This window comes from Neomonachus schauinslandi, chromosome 2, assembly GCF_002201575.2.
Source record: "Neomonachus schauinslandi chromosome 2, ASM220157v2, whole genome shotgun sequence".
Lineage (NCBI taxonomy): Eukaryota > Metazoa > Chordata > Mammalia > Carnivora > Phocidae > Neomonachus > Neomonachus schauinslandi.
Genome location: NC_058404.1, coordinates 102,424,014 through 102,445,784, shown reverse-complemented (window position 1 = coordinate 102,445,784; position 21,771 = coordinate 102,424,014). Strand labels below are relative to the sequence as shown.

The window sequence follows — 21,771 nt, the reverse complement described above, 5'->3', positions numbered from 1 at the left end:
ATTTGACATTATCTATCTTTTTAATTTTAGGCATTCTGGTGAATATATCATGGCATCTCATTATGCTTTTGGATTGCATTTCCCAGATGACTGGGAAAGCTGACCATCACTTCATGTTTATTGGCCATATGGATATCTTATTGTGTGAAGTGTCTGTTCAAGTGTTTGCCTGTTTTTCTTTTAATTTTTTTTATCAAATTGTAGTTCTTAATATAGTCAGGATACAAATCTTTTTTCAGACATACGCATTACAAATGTCTCCCCCTTTGTGATGTGTTTTCTCATTCTCTTTATTGTATGTTCTGATGAACAGTTCTTAATTTTACTGTTATCCAATGTATCATTTTTCCCTTTACAGTATTTATTGTTAATTTAAGAAAACTCCACCTACCCTAAGATCATAAGGGCATTCTCCTACACTTTCTTCCAAAGGCTGATTGTTTTCCCGTGACATGTTTACATTATAATCATATTAAATTGATTCTGCATATACAGTGTGAATTAGGGGTCTAAATACTCTTTTTCCATAAGGATATCATTTTGACCCCTCGCTGTTATCGAAAATTCCATCCTTTCCCCACCGTATTGATGACATCTTTGTCAAAAACTGTCTATTTGTCTTACCCTTATGCCAATATCACAGTATTAAATTAGAATGCCTTTATATTAAGTCTCGATATCTGATAGTGTAAATTCTCCAGTTTTGATCTTTCACTTCAAGGCTGCTTTGGTTAATTCATATCCCTTTGGATTTTCACATCAATTTTACAATCAGTTTCCACCAAAACAACCAACCAAACAAAACTTGCTAGGATTTTTAATGGGATTGCATCTTTTGAAATCTATTGACTTATGCTTTATGCGTATGGTTAATTGTGGTAAACGTTCCATATGCATTTGATCAACCATCACTGGGTAGTACTCTACATATCTCAGTTAGGGCACGTCTAATAATTACACTGATCAGATTATTTCTCTTTCCTTTCCAGTTTTATCTTCCTGCTTATTCTCTGAGCAGTTGAGTAGGATGTGTTTAAGTCTTCCATTAGGATTGTGTTTGTCTATGTCTATCGCTAGTTCTTTCAGTTTTTGCTTTCACATTTGAAATATATATATCTTCTAGTGTACTGACCCTCTTCATTTCTAGTAATGTTCACTTCCTTAAAGTCTACTTGTCAAATACTGGTGAAGTTACATCTGATATATCTTTATTCATGCTTTTATTTCCAGGCATTCTCTGTCTTCATATTTTAAAATTGTCTGTTAAGGAACATCAGGTTGGTTTTTGCATTCAATCCATTAATAATAGTCTTTTAATTGAAATATTTAGCCCATTTAAATTTAATATAATTATTGATCTAGTTGGATTGATAGCTACCATATTAGTATTTACTTTCTATATGACCCAGTTGTTTCTTTTTTCTCACTTCTTGCCTGATTTTGCATTAAGAAAATTCTTTTATTATCCAATTTTTTCCTTTAATTAACTTGTTAGTTAAACAATCTTTTACTATTATTTTAGAAAATTTAGTTAAATCTCCTTGATGATGCTAAAACTTTGGAACTCTTAAATTCCCTTTGTTTCCCTCCTGCCTTTCCAATTATTCTTATCATTATATAAATTATTCATATTTTTAAACCCATAAAACATTACTATAATTGTTTAGTACTACCAACATTTATATTTATCCATCCATATATTTTCCTTCTGTTGCTATTCACTCTATTCTGCATTTCCATGTTTCCATCAGAACTCATTTTCTTTCTCCCAGAAGAGCTACCTTTACTCTAGCATTTCTTTGGTATAGGTCTGTTGGGTTTTGCTTATCTGAATACATCTTTATTTGCCTTTAATTTTTTTGACAAAACTACTTATTAAGCAAATCAAATTTGGAAGGTCTTAAACTTATCTGTTCTAAGGAAAAAGCATCAAATCCTTTATATAAACATTTAGTTTCACTGTAACAAAGAAACTTATACATACTTTTAAGATTTAGAGCTATTTTCTTTCTTTCTCCATGAAAGAAAAACACAATTTAAAAATAAACAGGAACAAAATTACAACAGAAAGTGTCAATTCTAAAAAAATCTTACACAATTTGGATGACTCCTCATCAAGTGGCAGAACTCAAGTCACCATTAGAAGAAAATTTTATTTTAAGGGTATCATGTTAAACTTTAATTAGGCATGCCCAAGGACAAGTCATGTCTAAATACCCACTCGATGCCATTATTTTTTCAAATTTGCATCTGCCCATTCTCTCTCCTCTCTTTTTAACGCTAAAATACCCAAACATCTCAAACTCATCCTTTCCCTGTTTAATATAATTCCATTTCATTAGATTTTTTATTTAGCAAAGTGCTTGTATAAGATGATAATGCTAAATGTCCATATTTATATAGAGACATAGTGTACTCTCCTAGCCCTTTGGGAGAAAGAAGTAGAAGTCAAGGATTTTAAGCATGAGGATGAACACTCTCTAGATTCCAGCAGAGCAAAGGGAGAAAATTTTCTTCTTTCTCACAATGCTTGGTGATACGTTATTTCCACACCAGTACATTCAGATTTTTGAGACAAAACTGGATAACAAGTAACTTGGATCAGAAATGGATAGACATTTTTTCCCATTATATTTTGCTCAAAATAGTCTCCCATAAAATAAGTAGAGAGTCATATCATAAAGAGAAGAAAAACATAAAGAAATCTCATTAAAACAAAGCAACTGAACACAAAAGGAAAAAATAGGAGATGGTAACTTGCTCCCAGAAAACATAAAATTTTAAGAAATAAAAGTAAGGTTGGAATCTATTACTATTCTGTTAACCCATATATATCTTCCTGTCTTCCTATTTAGCCTTTCTCCTTCTTCTACATCATCACCATTTTCATCTCCCCCCTTTATCCTCAACCTCTTCATCATCAACATGTTCCAAGATTTAAGAAGCAGAGTATAAAGTCCCCACTCTGACTGTGGGCCCCAGTCATATTCTCCAATCCAGCTCTTCTGAAGCCATGAACTTAGAGGTTACTGTATGCTTATTAATGAGGTAGATATTTTAATCTTCAACTGGCTCCTATCCATTCTTCCTTGGTTAGAACCAAAGAGAGATAGAAGGGTTATTAATTAGGAAACATCACCAATGTGTAAGTCCTGGGGGCTAGGAAAGAAGTTCCCCAAAACAAACCACATTTAAAGACCAACACAGAAGGGGCCCCAGTTCACCGGCTATGCACATTTATTTTGAAATAATAATTTACTATAACTGTAGGAGATTAACAATTCTTACAAACACCTACAAATCTCGTAATCATATTTGTCTAGCTGTATTTTTGAAAGCATGTTATTTACAAAGAGGTACAGAATCTTTTCTGCTGACAAAAATAAATAAAACTATGATTATTTGATATTTTGCATTTTTTAATATACAGGTACCTAGCGGAATGTAATGACTAACAGCCCTGGTAATTCCACTAGCCTCAGATGTAAAAAAAAATGTAGTTTTTGCTTGTCAATCCTCAAGGCAATAGATTTTAAAAAGTAAACAAATGTAAGATTTTTTAAATGCCATTAAGTTACAATCATACAGGTAAAGTTGATTTCTCTCATCATACTTTATGCACCCTACAACGTGTTAGTTCTGGAATCCTTGCAAGACCACAAGCTCCTTAAGAGTAACAGCATGGGTTTTTTAAAAAGCAAAGTTTAAGTCTTGTGTTGTTTTCTTCTTAATGTACAGAAATTACTTTTCTACCCAGTTATAGATACTTTTCTTCTAAGGTTTAATAGCAAGAAATCAACATGTATCTAAGTAAGAGAGATTTTATTTTTCCTGTAAAAACATCACTCAGAATTTAGATATTTCACTTGACTCTCCAGGCTTTACCTGGTTCTTTGGGATTCTGCATGTGAGTTCTTAACTAGCTGACAGCAAGAACATTTTGTCCACAGAGGCCCATCCAGTATTACTAAATTGTAGCATGGTATTCTGCTCAATCTGCATCAGATCACACCACCAAATACCCAACTACACCTGCTGAACTATTCAAAGATGGAAAGGAACATGGACCCAGCATGAGCAGGAGAGAGAGACGGATGGGATTGAGACCTTTGTGATCTCACAATAGATGCAAAGTTTAGGAATGAATGACTCCACTGGAAATGTCAGGATGATACCAAGTTTTGACAACTTACCAGATCAGTTTCTAGACAAAAACTTCTTACAGGTGATGCAAAAGGATGTCTTGGAAAAGGAAGGGAAGACCCACTGCAAACAGAGTAGAGCTGTTTGGAGGATTCAAGCAGACACCAGCAGCCACTTTGGAATACCTGCATAATAGGCTGGGCGAGGAAAAAGTACAATCTGTGTTGTATTCTATAGGTGCCAAAACTTAAAGGTATGTATGTGCAGGAAGCATAAAGACCCAGAGCCTAGACAGGAGGAATTTGAACTGTGCCTTGAAATACTGAAGAAAGTATTATAGAAAAAGAAGCTCAGGGAGATTTAAAAACAAAGGACGATTGAGAGTTTTAGCCACAGTACATGAATGGATTTTGGTTTGAGCAAGTTTGAGCAGGTACAGACTGGAAGGAAATATACCTCAAGCTCCAAACGACCTGGAAAAAAGTAGACAAAAAGACTGTTCTACAGAAGAGAATACAATACAGACAACTGGGCTCATGCCACTAAATTATCCATGGGAAGTATTTACAATCAGGCACTGGTTCCAACCTCAAGCTTTATGATTGGCCTCAGGCCCAAGAAATAAAGGAATCTTCTACCAATGAGCTTAATTCCAAAAGAAAAGCAAAAATCTGAGGATACCAACAAGCCTGAAGGACAGATGAGACTAGTCTCTTCAGACCTGAATCTCAAATTCTGATGGCCCACACAGAAAAAGGCTGAGGTGCTGGTGAATTCTCTGAAGCAGTGGGCATCAATAAATTTCCAACCTGTACCTCTGGAGGGAGAGGAGAAGGTCACAGCAGACGGTATCAATTGATCCCATTAGATCCCTTTATATCCTGTCCCAAACTCACAGGGCCTCACACACACCAGTAGGCTCATTCCTAACTGGTGCCTCCAAGTTCTTTGGCATGAAATGGCCACCTAGGGGTTCCTGGCCCTGTCCACCAGAACTGATGGCCATAAGCAAAGTGCAAATAGAGACTGAGGAAGAGCTATGCCACATGCTCTCTCACATGACACCATTTTCCAGACTGTCCTAAGGATCTGGTTCATGTTCCATAATCACACATAGACTAAGTTAACTATTGGCTTGAGAAGGACAACCTATCTGAGAACTGCAGGGGGTTAAATTTGTAGCTATGGGTCAAATTAGAAATGACTTAAATAACCAGTCCCAAAGTACCCACCGGAGAGGGGCAGCTCACTACCTCCCTCGGAGAGGACTCAAAGGGCTCCATGAGGGCAAGACTGCAGAAGGAGTCTTTCTCCTTTCTCTCTGCTCCTTCTGAGTCTGGAACCTCCAAAGCAAAATAACAAAAGCGACTTCCCTAGTATAACTCAAGGCTGGGAAGCAGCTCATTGAGTTAACTTAATAAGTAACAGTATTAAAGCTAGCAGGCAGCAAACTTTTGGAATTCAAAAGGTGTTGATTGTTTTTTAAACGTTCCCCCCCGCAAAGGCAAACCACTGAGAGAGGTGTTCCCTGTCCTGCACTGCTCCCCCAGACAGCACAGCAGAGAAAAGACTGGCTGACAATCTGAACTGAAAACCAGACTACTATGAGGAAGAAGAACTAGAGGAAGGGGTAGAAGGACATGTGAACTAAGGGGTTAAAAGGATCAAAGGTCTTAAGTGAAAAGAGCAGGCTCATCAAGGGGAGACTCTTCATCAATACTCTTCTGAGTTGCATAAAAAGTATTTTTTTAAGTAATAAGTCTATTACTTATTCAAAACCCGGATAGTAAATAAGAAGTAAAATAAAATAGAGAATAGCAATCGCTAAGTGGATGTAACATTACCTGAACGTACAACACATAAAATCAATAGTTCTCTGGGCCGTGGAGTGAGAAGACAGGGGGTAGGGGTGTGTGAAAATAAGTACTAATGTAAAGACATTAAAGGCCCATGGGAATAGGTCATATAAAACTAGATGATCCGCTGCTGCGCTGTCAGCTACAGAACAGTTCAGAAACAGCCTGCTTACGTTTCCTATAGGCAAATCTTTCTTTAATAAAAATTACAATCATTATCTGTTTCACAATGCCTCATAACCAGCTGTGCAAAACATTAACCCACCACACTAAAATTTTCAGAACAAATATCAAAAGCCATTAACAACCTCTTAAATAATTGGTATTTGTGTATTTGTGACTTATTTAGGTTATCTTTTTATTTGTCACATAGATGTTTGATTTCTGAAAACCTTCATGGTAAAAAATAAATAAATAAATAACTGCTGAGAAAATTAAGACCTTATAGAAAAATAGTGAAAGCCACTGAAAATATGTTTACATTCATAAAATAAACAACTAAAACAGCACGTTAAATTAGGCAAATCAATAACATTTTCCACTTCCAGTGAGGACTGTATTATGAATTTCCATTTTCCATCACCCACACTGTAGAAACCTTTCAAGAATCCTTCCTCAAACACTGTTCCCTACCACCAGCAGTTTCAGCAATACGGATGATGATTAAAAATCTATTTTGTTTGCAGATAATACACTATGATGGCTTTCTATGTCAAGCTGGCTAAGCTAGAGTAACCAGGTATTTATCAAATATTACCGTAAGTGTCGCTGTGAGGGTATTCTGCAGATATGGTTAACACCTACAGTCAGCTGACTGTACGTAAAGGAGATTAAGGCCAATACTGCATATGGCCGGCCCTCATCCTCAGTCAAAAGCCTTAACTGCCAACTGAGGCCTGCCAGAGATGTTCTGCCTCAAGACTGCAATGTCAACTCCTATCTGAGTTTCCAGCCTGTAAGCCTACCCTACAGATTCCAACTTGCCACCCCAACAATCATGTAGCCAATTCTTTGGAAAAAATATATATATGTCCATCGTATTGGTTCTGTTGCTCTGCAGACTCGAACTGATAAATACACATTCAGAGACTTTTTATGTGTAACTCTCTACCCCTTTATTCTACCACTTTCTGATTTACTGATCCTACCTCTCTCAGCCCCACCTACACAGAGCTCAGCTCCCACCCTACTCATGGAACCCACCAAATCCAATTCTTGGAACTGAGTTTTTTCCAAGTCTTGGCTTCAACAATCTCTATACCTTTACTTCTCTATTTCTCTCCCTCAGCAACAAATATACTTGGCATAAACTAGGATGAACATTCTCATACAGATGTACATTTGCATATACAGATCGCCGCATTAGGGAAATTTCAGATTGCAAAAGACTGTCTACAAAGTCACAGTTCTTGAAACATAGGTGAGGTACATTTTAAAGTGGTATTTTTCATTCCAACAAGGAGCTCAGAACTGTTTCTAAGAAATCAGAACTACAACCGGGAAATAAAAGTTAAAGTGTAATTTCATTTACAGAAATTGAATTCTTAATCCAGTACAAGAACACGCTTGTTTTAAAATCCAAACATCCTTATGCATGGAAAACTCCTTTTTCAATGATGAACTATAAACTTCTGAGTTCTAGAAGAATTGTCTAGTAAGATATTTCAACAGTATATTTTTTAATGCTAAACTTTCAAGCTACTCAGGTCCCTTAAAACTGAAACATTCCAGTGTTTAAATAGTCAACTGGAATCCATACGTACTAACTTAGCCTTGTAAATGCACGAAATAGTATAAAGAAAAACATTACATATTTAAAATAACAATGACATCCTCACCTCCCACATCAACCTGTAATCCATATTTTCATCCAAGTCTTCAGGCATTCTCTTCTCTCCAGCGAAGGGTCCAAACTTTTCACCCTGAGTAGTGATGATTACATTGAAAAGGCGTTAGTTCAATAATCAAGTTACTAAAATAAACTTATTTCTTTCCCGGAAATTTTTTTTCTCCAAACCTTCATGCCCTTCGAGTGAGACACATTTAAAGTATTAACTAATTTACACAACACAAAATATTTACATATTTAAAATCCAGCTTAATCTGTTTTTAGCTTAAGAGACTGAATCCACCATACAGGAGCCAACATAAAAGGGTTAAATTGCGTAACATTCAAATTCTGACAAGGCCTCTGGCAAGTGGTCTTAAAATGACAAGCACTGAGTTTTGCCTGACTTGAGAGACAAGCCCACCAGGCAGAAAATCACCTGGTTTCCATAAAAATCATAAATTCATCCCAATTATGAACAAGAAAGAAGTAGGCTTGCCATTCTCAGAGGAAGACTGTTCATAAAAGTTTAAATTCCCCTGCCAATCTTTCCAACAGCCAAGGTAGCATACTGTAAACCAGAGGTTCTCAAAGTGCAGGCTTTAGAGCCAACCTGGCATGAGAATCAACAAGGACACTTGTTTCAAATTCAGAATCCTGGGCTTATTAAAATCAGAATCGCTGGGAGTGGGGAGTGGGGAGCTGCGTTTTGACAAGTTCCCAGGTGAGAAGCACCTGTGGCTGCCCCCTGCAGTTACTTGTGAGGCGGTTCCAGGGTAGGGGACATTGTTTTCTCAACTAAGGCAACCAAAGCAGAGACTCGAGAGCCAGGGAGCTAGGTTGGGTTTGTCCAGCCAGAGCATCTGTAAAAGGTATGCAGAGAGGACACACAGCCATGCGTGCCTTTGTGAGAGTCCTCCAAACCCGCCTGTGCCTAGTCTTCAGCGGAACCCTTCCCTTCCTAAGAGGAAGAAAACTCCAACAAAACCTCCAGGGGAACTCTGATAAACACTGTTGGAGGGAAAAACAGCCACCAACAAAAGCAATGTTTTGAGGGATATAAATTACTTAATGAACAACAGAAAACCCAACTCCTGGAAATAGTAACATGTTAAAGCTTAAAGGAATTGCAGCTAACTAACCCAGCCCTTCATTTTACAAATAAAGAGAAGAGGTCCTGAAAAGCTGCAAAAAATGGCAGCACCCAGAAGACCTATTCTTTAAAGATAATTTAGGGACAAAAAAATACCTACAGAGATTCCTCAAATCAAGATTATAATCCTAAATAACCCAAGCACAAGCACACCAAAGAAACAGGAAGACTGCTATTTATAGTAACATAGAGTTATTGATTCAGTTTAGCAAGCAGATTTCATAGGCTGGAAGCCAGCTCTGCTTCTTCCATCCTTCCCTGCCTCACTAGCCACTTCATGCCAAAACTAGGCACTGGGCATCACTTCTCAGGCAGCTACAACGGCCCCTGAAATGCTTTCCTTTAAAAAGTAATCATTTTTCACCTCAACATGGGACCTTACCAGTATTTAATGGCAGTTAAGAAAAGCTGTATAAGAAATTCAAGAAGTGGGGCGCCCGGGTGGCTCAGTCGGTTAAGCATCCGATTCTCCATGTAGGCTCATGTCACGATCTCAGGGTCCTGAGACAGAGCCCTGTGTCAGGCTCTGCACTCAGGTGGAGTCAGCTTGAGATTTTTTCCCCCTCCCTTTGACCTTCTCCCTCTCCCTCCCCTCTCTGCTCCTCTCCCCCACCCCTCTTCCATCAGCCCCCCCCATGCACACACACCTGCTGGTGCAGGCACGCACACACACGCGCACACGCTCTCGCTCTCTCTCCAAATAAACAAACAAATAAATAAATAAAATCTTAAAAAAAAAAGAAATGAAAGAAGAGGGGAGGGGAATTAATATGTGTCACACTCCAAATAACCCTATGTGAGAATTTCCCCATTTAACACTGAAGGACACAGAGAATCAAACAGTTTAAATAACTTGCTTGCTTAAGGTCAACCACCTAGCAAAGATCCGAGAAGAGCTTAGGAACTTGTGGTTTATTCTGCTCAGGCACTGTCTGCTTCACTATGCCACCACTCAAAACCCTCACAACAACTGTATGACCCAGTGCCCAGGCAGCTCACCCCTTTCTTCTCACTTTCCATTGACTATAACCTTTAGCAACTATGTGGGCCATGCCTTGCTCACAGTAGTCACTCAATGCATGAACTGTTGAACTGAATGAAAAAACTGACGGACTGTTGCTAAAGCCCAATCTGGAAGACAGACCAAAAAATAAGGTGTGTTTTGGTAATAAATTTGAGGATTTGGTATTAATGCATGTAGTTCACCTTTTCACTCTACTTAGCCACATATTTAGTGTTTATCAATCATTGTAGAAGGTAATAATCTAAGTACACACTTTCCAAGGCTACTGATCTACCCATGCCAGTCAGTTTCTCTCTGCAGTACAAATTGGGAGGGGGGGGAAAAATGAATCAATCAATTCGGCAGTGTTCAAAGGACTGAAGAAGAGGGATGGAAACCCAAATAAATGCACTGGAATCAGTTAAAAGACTATTTGGTTGCATGTCTAGCAAGATTATTAAAGAATTACAGATTTGAAAATTCAAAATAAGAATCAGGACTCTGATTTTAAAGCCTCACTATTAATAGTGAACAAGCACTCTATCATAAATTCAAAATACCAAACTAGAATAATGTGGCTTTCAACTTTTTTCTTCAACCCACAGTAAAAAATACATTTTGCATCTCAACTTGACATATTCACATGTACACATAGAAACACACATTTAAAACTAAAATATAAATTTCTTGAAACAATACTACCCTTACTCTGTACAACACACTCATATATTTTATACACTTTCACTTCACTTTTTTAAAAATACTAACTCTGACCCAGTAAGTCAATTTCACAACTCATTAATGGCTTGCCATCCAGTTTGAAAAACATTGACATAAAAACATACAAAGAGAAGGCAAATTTATAAGTATGCCAGTGAGCATACTAGCATGATCTGATCAACTAAACTTGAGTTTCTGTAGCTGCAAGGTTATAAAAATGTAAATAGCCAACTCTTAATTATCCTTAGCGCTTATAGTATGAAACAGTGCGATAATTAAAACAATTTATATGTGACTTTAGATGAAGATTTTGTACTCACTGGACCCACTCTCACTCTGAAGCTCTCCCCTAAGGATCCTACCACCCACTATCCACCCTTTCTCTAATTCCTTGTTCGTCCTTGTTTCTACTACACAAATAGCACTTTCTTCTAATTGTAATTTTATTGCAAATTCTGCTTTATTCACTAACCATTTCCCATGGGAATTCTAACTTAAGAGTAAGCCTCTTCTACCTCAGTGAGCTTCAAACCTGCTTGGGTACCATACCTGTGAAAGGAAGATTTGGGATACACAACCCAGTATATGTAATTACTGTTTTTTAGTTGAACCATGTGAAATTACCAATATTTGACCATTTTCAACCTACAAAATGAAAATTTTTCATATGATTCATTATAATAAAAATTATATATAGATATGCATTAGCATAATTAACACTAAGGTGAAGTTTACAACTAATGACAGGAAGAAAACCACTATTTCAAACAATCTTCTTGAAAATTTCAAAATTTTTTGGCTGACATATTGGTTTTACTCTCTGTGATTAAGCTGCTGAAGATCTATTAGCAGCAGGAAAACTGTCAGTTGTACTATTTTCTCGCAGTTCGTGTGTGCCTACATTATTGATGTTACCTTCATTGCAAGAATTTTCCTAGAATTCTTCACATCAAGGGGTCACTATCTCAAATGCTTACAAGGTCAGGCAGGAAAGCAGCACATTTGTCATCCAACAGCGAACATGTAAAGGACACATTAGGAAGGGACTGGGAGGCAAGCTGGAAGGGCAGGCCCACTTAAGCTCTTCTACTGCAACTGAATGTTGCTATATCACAATGGGAACCTAACGTTGCTAGATATCGGCAAGTATTTTAGAGAAGCTGACAACTCAAATGTGTACACGAAATCACTACTTTTCTATGTTGGCAATGAATTCCTAATTTTCAAAACTCTGCAGGTCAAAGTGTGACTGCAAGACAAATTCAACCTGTAGACAGCAAACTGTTCAAGGCAAACTCACCTCTCAGACTGGCCCAATACCCAGCCTACAGTGGTGCTTCTTTGCTGTTTCTAAACAAAGCAAATAATGAATCTATTAAATATGATACCCACCGGACTAGACAATAAATTTTAATAAACAAAAAATGTATGATTACAAACATGGGCCATTTTCTCTCATTTTGCTTAATATTAGTAAGAAGTTGAAAGCAAGATTTACAGCAGATATCTCTCTTAGAACAGTGGGAAAAGCACTAGCTGAGGCTTCGAGAGATCTGGATCCTAATCCCTGCTCCACCATTGATTAGCTGTGACACATTAGGATGTCACCAACTTCTGTGCTTTAGTTTCCTCACCTATAAAACTTAGGGATTTGGAGTACTTGATTTCTAAGATTCCTTCCGGCTCTTAAATTCTATTAGAAAGAGCTTCCACAGGCCAAATTAAAACAATTTGAGAATCAACGAGAACAAACAGTAACTGATTGAAACACATTAACACATAAACAAATTCTTAATGATCGAGAAAGAGAAAAAAAATTAAACCTCATTTGTCATCATTGGAGGGTAACAATTTGTTAAAATTAATAGAGGGAAAGGGGAACATGGGTGGCTCTGTGGGTTGAGTGTCTGCCTTTGGCTCAGGGCATAATCCCAGGGCCCTGGGATGGAGTCCCGTGTTGGGTTCCCAGCTCAGTGGGGAGCCTGCTTCTCCTTCTCCCTCAGCCCCTTCACACTCCCATGTTCTCTCTCTCAAGTAAATAAATAAAATCTTTAAAAAAAAATTAGAGGGAAGGAACTAATATTTTACCCTACCTTTTCAATAATACCCTAGTTCATGAGAACCAGACAAAAGCAAATAGAGGGAAGGCTCTTCTTTACAGAGGAATGCTAATTTATAAATAAAGAAGCACTATTTATTTGAATGAAATCACCATTTTGAAATCCCTAAAAATGTAACTGATTCAGGCAAGGGTCATCAATGGATGCTAAGACCATTAGGTAAAAGGTTGATAGTGAAATAGATATTCATACAGTATCAGCTCACAGATTACTGGTTTAAGCATAAGGTCCCTTTAAATGGAAAAATTATGTTACCCCAGTGCTGGCATTACTAACAGTGGGAAAACCAGACATTATATACCCCCTGCTATAATGCAGTCTGAGGTAAACCATTCTAGCCCTTCATTCCCCAGTGTCGGTCATAGGCACGTGAGAGGGGTGTTTGCTGAACTCTCCAGGCACCTCCAGAGGTGAAAGGGCAAGCGAACACATGCAGACCTCTTCCCCCTTGTCCTGTCTCTCACCCAGCACCTGGGGAGATCCATGCTACCTAGGAAGAGAGCACACCGATAAAACACATAGGAGAGGGAGGTGGATGCTTCCTGTGATGCCTACTGCTAAAACTGCACTATTTATTGCAATGTAAAAAGTATCCTGAGGGTAGGGAGAAGTGTTTAATATACAATGTCATTGCATTAAGAAAAATAGTAAAATAATCTATACCTAACTTCCAGATTTGAAGAAATACAGAAGATAGAAAAACACATTAAATAAAGCCCTGGGAAAACAATCAGATAAAGCCAGATTGTGAGATACTCTACAATTAGCCTGATCTCAGAAAGTCACTGTTATTAAAAAGAGGAACAGAAAAAGGGAGACAGTTAAGAGATTTGACAGACATAACCAAATGTAATAGGTGGTCCCTGATTTGATCCTGGTTCAAAAGCCAAACAGCTATAAAAACATTTTGGAGGCAATTGGAGTAATTTGAATATGGGCTGGAATTAGAAGACGTTAGGAAATTACTGTTACTTTTGTTGGATGTGAAAATGATATTATGGCTATTTAGGAGAATGTCCTCATACAGAAATATTGAGGGAAAAAATTGTCATAATATCTGTAATTTACTTTGAGCTGGCTGAGCAAATAAAAAAATATATACATATAAATGAAATAAATTATATTAAAGTGAATCAGTCTGCAGTTGAATTATTCATATGTGAAATAATGATAATTTTTCACAGAAGGAGTCTAGGGTCCCACTTAAAACATAATTATATTTCAATGTTAAACTACTATGCATGTGCTGCTCTCCAGTACAATTAGGCCTTCAACAAAGTGCGTTTCTAAGAAGTTCAGTATGAAAAATATCCAATCTTTCTTCCCTACTATGACTGTAGGGGCAGAGACAAATCGGCTCGCTATATCCATACTCCTTAGTACTAGAATGCTGAACTTGTTGAGGGCACTAATGTATGTAGGTAGAAGAACTACATTTACCAGCTTCCCACTTAAATAGGGAAGAGAGCTAACAACATGCAAGCAGAAATCATTATATGAACCTACCACAAAGTCTCTTAACAGGAGGCCTAAGTCAGCTGGCAAGTATACCCTAGGGCCTTGGTTACTACCTCTTTCTTCCCACCTGGAATAAAAGCATGATAGCTGGAGCTAAAGCAGCCATCTCGAGGCCAAGAGAATGCAAAGACAACCACCCCAAAATCTTAAGCCACTGACCTGATAGTAGTAGATGCCTACATGCCAACTTCTTGTTATAGGGAGAACCTAATCCCCAAGGTTTAGATTACTGTAGTTGTCTCTATCACACTCAGCTGATAGAGCAAATGTCAAGGAAAAGAAATGCACTAGTGCCCAACAGAATCATTCTTTATGAAATGAGTCCCTTATAAAATAAACCTGAAATGGGAAATGCAGAATTGTGAGGAAGAAGAGATTCTGGGTATATGGTGACCTGCATAGAGCACTATCCTGGTAACTCCAACCCTAAGCTACTTGCTTCTCTTGAGCAAAACAGCTGCTACTAGTGTGTACGGCCAACCAAACATAAGTGAAGCCTTAGGTTGTGGCAAAGAACTGGCTTGAGGCATTTTCTCCAGTGGACTCAGTAATAAACTGGAAACTAGCAGAAGAGCCATTACTGAGGACTGGAAACTAAGGAATGCAGAGAAAATTCTGAAAGTCAGAGATGGGGGAGGGGGCCACAGCCCACAGTCTTTTCCATGCTTGCAGTCCAGGAAAGTACAAGGAGATGAGACAGCTGAGGAACAGGGAATTGACTGCCTCTCTGCCAGTGCAGGCTCATGGCGATACGGACCCCTCTGCCTATAAGGAAGGACTGACACCACAGAGGGTTTTCTAACACCTGGTCATGGGCTTCGCTAAAACAACCAAGGCAGACGGCCTATACAAAGGGGCCCAGCTGCCTGAGAGAGAAAGATCAGGAAGAAAAATGAGAACCACACTCTGTAAAATGGAACTTCTGCAGGAGACAGAATACTCTAATTAAAAGGAATACCTCAACTGCATAAGAGAATTTAAAGAGATTCAAGTAGAGTACTCAAATACACACACACACACACACACACACACACACTTTTTTTGGGGGGGGGACACCATGATTTCCCAACTAAATATTTTTAGAGAATGAGCTGAAAGAGAAATAGACTAACCTGAAAATCACTTACCCAGCCAGGAAGTCCTTTACAGTCAGGTGGAAGGAGAGCTACTTGATGATATACCCAGATTCAGAGAGAATATTATCCACATGATGGTGAGAAAAAGAATCACAAAAAAGTCTCTAACTAAACAAATGAACCAGAACAAAGGAAAGAAGATGGCAAAAGAAAATGAATAGCTGGTGTACATACACACAAAATTAATGACAATTAACAGGGTGTGTAGACTATATAGGGTAACTAACAACTCTTGAAACAACAAAGATATACTTTTAAAAGAAATTCTATTAAGTAACACACCATTTCATGGGAACTTAAGGATTGCTGGGGAAGGACAGCAGGAAGGCAAAAGCACCCCAAAGTTGCACAGCATGGGGTGGCAGCAAGAAAGGGAAGGAGAGGAGGGAAGAGGGAAATGAAACATCTTATAGAAGAAACTGTGTTTTTGTGGGAAAAATAGGTGAGCTCTAGCTATCAGATAAAAAAATCATATCCATCTGACTGTGAAAGAGGGAAAGAATAAGCAAATCACTAAAGAAAAAGAGTAGAACTAACAAAGTAATCAGAGGGGAGAAAAGAATGAACAGTGACTTGAACAGACAGCAAAATAAGAAAAATTTAAAAATAAGTTACAATATAAAATAAGTAATAAGCATAAAGAAAGATGACAAGAATGAAATTAGCTATTGCAGCCATTACGCTAAATACGAAGGAGTTAAATTCTCTTATTAAATAAGAGATTGTAATACTGCATTATGAAATATAATCTAGCTATATGATTATAAAATATAAAAGAAAATGATAAAAAGTGAATTTAAATGAGTAGACACAGAGATACAAAGAAAGGCAATAGCGTCAATATCAGACAAGAATTAAGTTAATTGCTGAATGCACTAAACAGAATAAGGCAGAACATTATATAGTAATAAAAAACATATTTATGAAGAAGATGTAAGAGTGAGAAAACAGAAGTATAACCATACTAAATATGTCCAAACTTTCAGTTATAAAATAAGTCATGAAGATAAAAAAGACAGCATGGGGAATACAGTCAATAATATTGTAATAATGTTATATGGTGACTGACAGTGACTACACTTATTGTGGTGAGTACTGGGTAATGTACAGAGTTGTTGAATCAATCTGTTGTATACCTAAAACTAAGATAACATTGTATGTTAGTTATATTCCAACAGAAAATGGTTAAAATGGCCAGTTCTAGGCTATGTATATTTTATCAAAATAATTAAAAAATTAGCCAACTTTTCACCAAAAAATATATATATGTGTTATATATATAATACATATGTGTATTATATATGCATGAAGAACTAAAAGTGAGAGATTTTAAAACCTCTCTTTCAAAACTGGACAGATTTATTAAGTAATAAAAATAATAAGCAGAGTCTTTTGGGTTTTCTACATTCAAAGGGGCACACGCATCCCAATATTTACAGCACCCTTATTAACAATAGCCAAACTATGGAAAGAGCCCAAATTTCCACCTACTAATGAATAGATAAAGATGTGGTGTATATATATGTATATATACATATATATATGTATAAATATATACACACAACAGAATATTACTCCATCATCAAAAAGAATGAAATCTTGCTATTTGCAATGACATGGATGGAAGTATAAGGTATTATGCTAAGAGAAATAAGTCAGTCAGAGAAAGACAAATACCATATGATGTCACTTATATGTGGAATTTAAGAAATAAAACAGATGAACATAGGGGAAGGGGGAAAAAAAAGAGAGAGAGAGAGGGAAGCAAACCATAAAAGACTCTTAACTATGGAGAACAAACTGAGGGTTGATGGAGGAAAGTGGGCAGGGAGAGAGGCTAAATGGGTGACGGGTGTTAAGGAGGGCATTTGTTGTGTTGAGCACTGGGTGTTACATGTAAATGATGAATTACTAAATTCTACATATGAAACCAATTTTACCATACATTAGCTAACTAGAATTTAAATGAAAACTTGAAATAAAACAAAATAAAAATAAAAGTAAGAATATTTTTTCAAATGCCATTAATTTTAGGGGCACCTGGGTGGCGCAGTCGGTTAAACCTCCAACTCTTGGTTTCGACTCAGGTCATGATCTCAGGATGGTGGGATCGAGCCCCATTTCAATCTCCATGTTCAGTGCGGAATCTGTTTAAGATTCTCTCTCCCTCTCCCTCTGCCCCTCCAGCTCATGCTCTCTCTCTCTCTCTCTCAAATAAATAAATCTTTAAAAAAAATAAATGCCATTAATTTTAAAACTTTTTAAGTTAAATATCCACCAAGAATTTAAAAAAAGCATCACTCCTACCCTAATAATACAAAAGGCCAATAAACTACAAGATGATAAAAGACATCAAACCACATATTAAAGAAGGGAGTTTTTTAAATCATAGACACATCATATTTAAACTTCTAAAATCCAAAGAAAAGTAGAAAAATCTTTTAAGTAGAGGGGAAAAAAGACATTATGTACGGAAAGAAAGACTTATAGCAGCCTTCTTGTCAGAAACTATGTAAGCCAAAAAAAAAAAAAAACCAAAAAACAAATAAGCAACATCTATAGTGTAATGCAAAAAAAAAAATAAACTGTCAACCTTGAGAACATAGGAAAATACTTTTTCAGACAAACAAAAGCTGAGAAAATTCATTGCCAGCAACCTTTGATATTAGAAATGTTCAAAGAATATGGTTCCGGTATAAGGAGTATGATGCCAGACAGAAACTTAGTTCAAAACAAAGTAGTTAAGAGCTCCAGAAATGTCAAGAAAGAAAGAAAGAAAGAAGACAATTCATCTTATTTTTAATTGCTCTAAAAGTCAACTGATGATCTAAAGGGAATAGAGTAAAAAGGTTTATAGCATATAGGTTTATAGGTTTATAACATAAAATAAAATAGATGCAAATAATGGCATAAAGGATGGGAAGGAGGATTTGCAAGTTTAACAATTGTATCTCACCTCCTCTTTGACATCTCTCCCTGTTGTCAAACAGAAACCTCAAAATCAATTTGCCTTCATCTGATTCCTGATCCTCCCCCTTCAAGCCTGCTCCACCTACAATCTAGCCCAATCTCAGGTGTTGACGAACAATCCAACCCCTCCAACTTCTTCAGGCTAAAATCCTTGGACTCATCTTCGATCCTTCCCTTTCTCTCCCCCTTACTCATCAGCATATTCTGTCACTGCTATCTTCAAACTACACCCCCAGCACTGCCACCATCTTTCTCTAAGCACCATCATCTCTCAGCCCGATCACTGCAACAGAATCCTAACAAGTCTTCCAGGTTACACACTTGCCCTGTGGCTGACTATTCTCAACACAGTGGTCAGAGGGACCCTTGATAAACTCAAGTCAGATCATGTCACTCCTCTGCCCGAAACCCAGCAGCAGCTCCCTGTTTTCAAAGAAAAGTTGACATCTTTACATTGGCCTGAAATAAAGAAATGTGGCTCTTAGTACATTTCCCTTCACTAATTCTCTGACCTCCTGCCCTCATACTCAGCCTCTGCTTACTCCCTTCCAGCCTCATTGGCCTCCTTGGCCTGGGACACAAGAAGCAAACTCCCATCTTAGGGCCTTCACTCTAGCTGCTGCCTAGAATGCTCTTTCCCTAGAAGTCTACTTTCCTCCCATCTTGTAAGTCCCTGCCCAAACCTCCCTTGCTTAGTGAGGCCTCACTGGACCACCTATTTATAATAACAACCCCACACCCACATCCATGCACTCTGCCGAGTCATCCATACCTGGCTCTACTTTTTCTTTTTTTCTGTACCACTTATCACATTGTAACGTAGTATAAAATTTATCTAACATGTTCATTGTTTAGTTTCTGTCTCTTCTCACGGAATGCAAACTCCACAAGAGCCAAAATTTCTATTTCGTTCACTACTGTATTCATAATGCCCAGTACAGATTTTGGTCATGAAGATAAATCTTGAATAACCGTGTAAAACACGATCTGAATAAATGGAAATTGTGGCACACCGACAGCATAAAATATATTTAGTCATTAAAAATAACAAATTACAGCCAAAGTAGATGACTTGAAGCGATTCCCATAAGATACTGTTGAATGAGAAATGCTCAATGATGAAAGGAGTTTACTCTTTTCTCATTTTTGTAAAATAACTCTTTAAGTGTGTGAGTGGATGTGTGTCTGTATTGTGTTATATGAGCATGGACACACTTTATAAGTATAGAGAAAAAAAAATTTTTTCAGTGAGAAGGATATATGGAATGATCTGAGATCAAATTCTGATTAATCCACTTATTATTGATATAACCTTCCTCAAAATCAGTTCCCTCATTTATAAAACAAGGATAATAATGGCCACCTTGTAGGCTTGTTGTAGGACTTGCATATGAACTGTGGGATGCATTCAGTGACTGTGGTCTCAGTCATTCACCCTTCTGTCACTAGCAACTGGCCCAGTGCCTAACAACTTCAGATGCTCAATAAATATTTGTTGAAAAAATTAACTGTCGCTGTTATTATCACACACAACAAAACAAAATATGAAGTTTCTGAGAAAATGTCAGTTTAAGTGGATTAGTTATACATTTTAAAATCTGTAATAACACCAGGAAATACAAAGCTGCATTGAGTCACTATCCTAGAGTGTAAATGTGTAAACATAAAAAAGAGATAGCACATATGGCAGGCATCAATGGTGATGATTTTTCCTCTGATTATTCTTCCAAATTAGTTATCATCAGCCACCAGGAAATCTAAGCAAACATTCACCGGCAGAATTTTAGCCCTAGCATAAAGATCCATTGTTTCTTCACTAGATTCACCTTCCAAGCTGATCAACAAAACACTTGATTCCACAAAATTCAGTCTACTTATATTAACATTTATGCATGGTGATTTTTCCTCTATGCTTTTACTTACTTTTCTTTTCAGGGTACCTCTTTCCCATATGTTTTTCTAGCCCTATACAACTTGCTTTTTTTTTTTTCCCCCGCTTATTTTCTTTTCATAAACTCAGATGTGAACCTTTATTTCCGGTATTCTTCACTTGGGATTTGACCACACTATATCTTTACTCAAGTCCCTCAAAGAGAACCAAGGTGTTTGCCTTGATTTGAAAGAGAGGGAGCTGGTATTATGGAAGGCACAGTTGTTAGCTGCAAGCCTCCGGCAAAGCTTCTCTGGGCTCCAGTATCATTATTTGTAAAATAAGAATGGGTACATTCAATTACTTCTGAAGTTCTTTTTCTACTTCTAAGAACATACTTTTTCCTCCTCATTATAAGGGAACCACTCATCCTGGTTTTCTGGCATGAATGACAACTCTGAAGATCTCCAGAATCAATACTGAAAATGAGGCAGAATATTCATCAACTTGGTAGATTTGCAATGGGTACTTTTTATCAGGACCAGTATGTGGGGAAGGACCCACCCGTTAGTCATCGTACAATGTTCCACATAATCTAGGCAAGGAACAATTATACTTTGGAGCCCAGGTAGGATAATAATGGCCCACCAAAAATGTTTACATCCTCACCCCCAGAATCTGTACGTTACCTTACCTGATAAAAAGAGACTGTGCAGATGTAATTACGTTAGAGATCTTGGGATGGGGAGATTACCCTGCATTATCCGGGTTGGGCCAATCTAACCACTAGGGTCCTTATAAGAGAAGCCAGAAGCGTCAGAGTCAGAGAAGGAAATGTGACCACAAAAGCAGAGGTCAGAATGATATGGGGTAAAGGAATGAGCACAGGAATGTGGGCAGCCTCTAGAAAACTGCAAAAGACAAGGAGGTAGACTCTAGAGCCTCCAGAAGGAATCAGCTCTGCCCACTAATTTTGGATTTATATTCTCCAGAACCATAAGGTAATAAACTTTTATTGCTTTAAGCCACAAAATGTGATAATTTGTCACAGTAGTAACTGGAAACTCATATCCCAGCACTGTTAATAAATTTTGCCCTGAAAAGTAGCTGTGTATAAAATCCCAGGATATCTGACAGTTTGAACTAGGAACCTATGTTTTTCCATGAGAAAGGCAAAGTAGAATAGGACACTGCCCTAGGGTTCATGGGCACAGGATGCTACTTAGGAGCCACTTGGGCAAAAAAGCACAAGGTCGAGAGGGAAAGGAGCCAGGAACAGAGCTACCCCAGTGGGGTCAATTCACTGCAGGTGGTGTAGAAATAGGCCTCAGCGATGCTCTTCACTGCTTCTTCTGGAACTGGGGGACCAGAAATCTGGGAGAGACATAATTTTATTTCATTTATATTTAGTTACTTCCTTTTCAGCTTTTTTTCAGCTTTCCTGTTAATCTTTG

General features: G+C 37.5%; 1 protein-coding gene across 2 annotated transcripts in view; it reads right to left on the bottom strand.

Annotated features, from left to right (window-relative positions):
- Window positions 1–21,771, bottom strand: part of PRDM5 (PR/SET domain 5) — a 193,026-nt gene that overhangs the window by 166,517 nt on the left and 4,738 nt on the right. For both annotated transcript variants that reach the window (XM_021681494.1, XM_044912634.1), the window contains exon 2: window positions 7,838–7,921. In XM_021681494.1, the coding sequence (XP_021537169.1) occupies window positions 7,838–7,921 (84 nt within the window). The remainder of the gene's footprint in view (window positions 1–7,837; window positions 7,922–21,771) is intronic.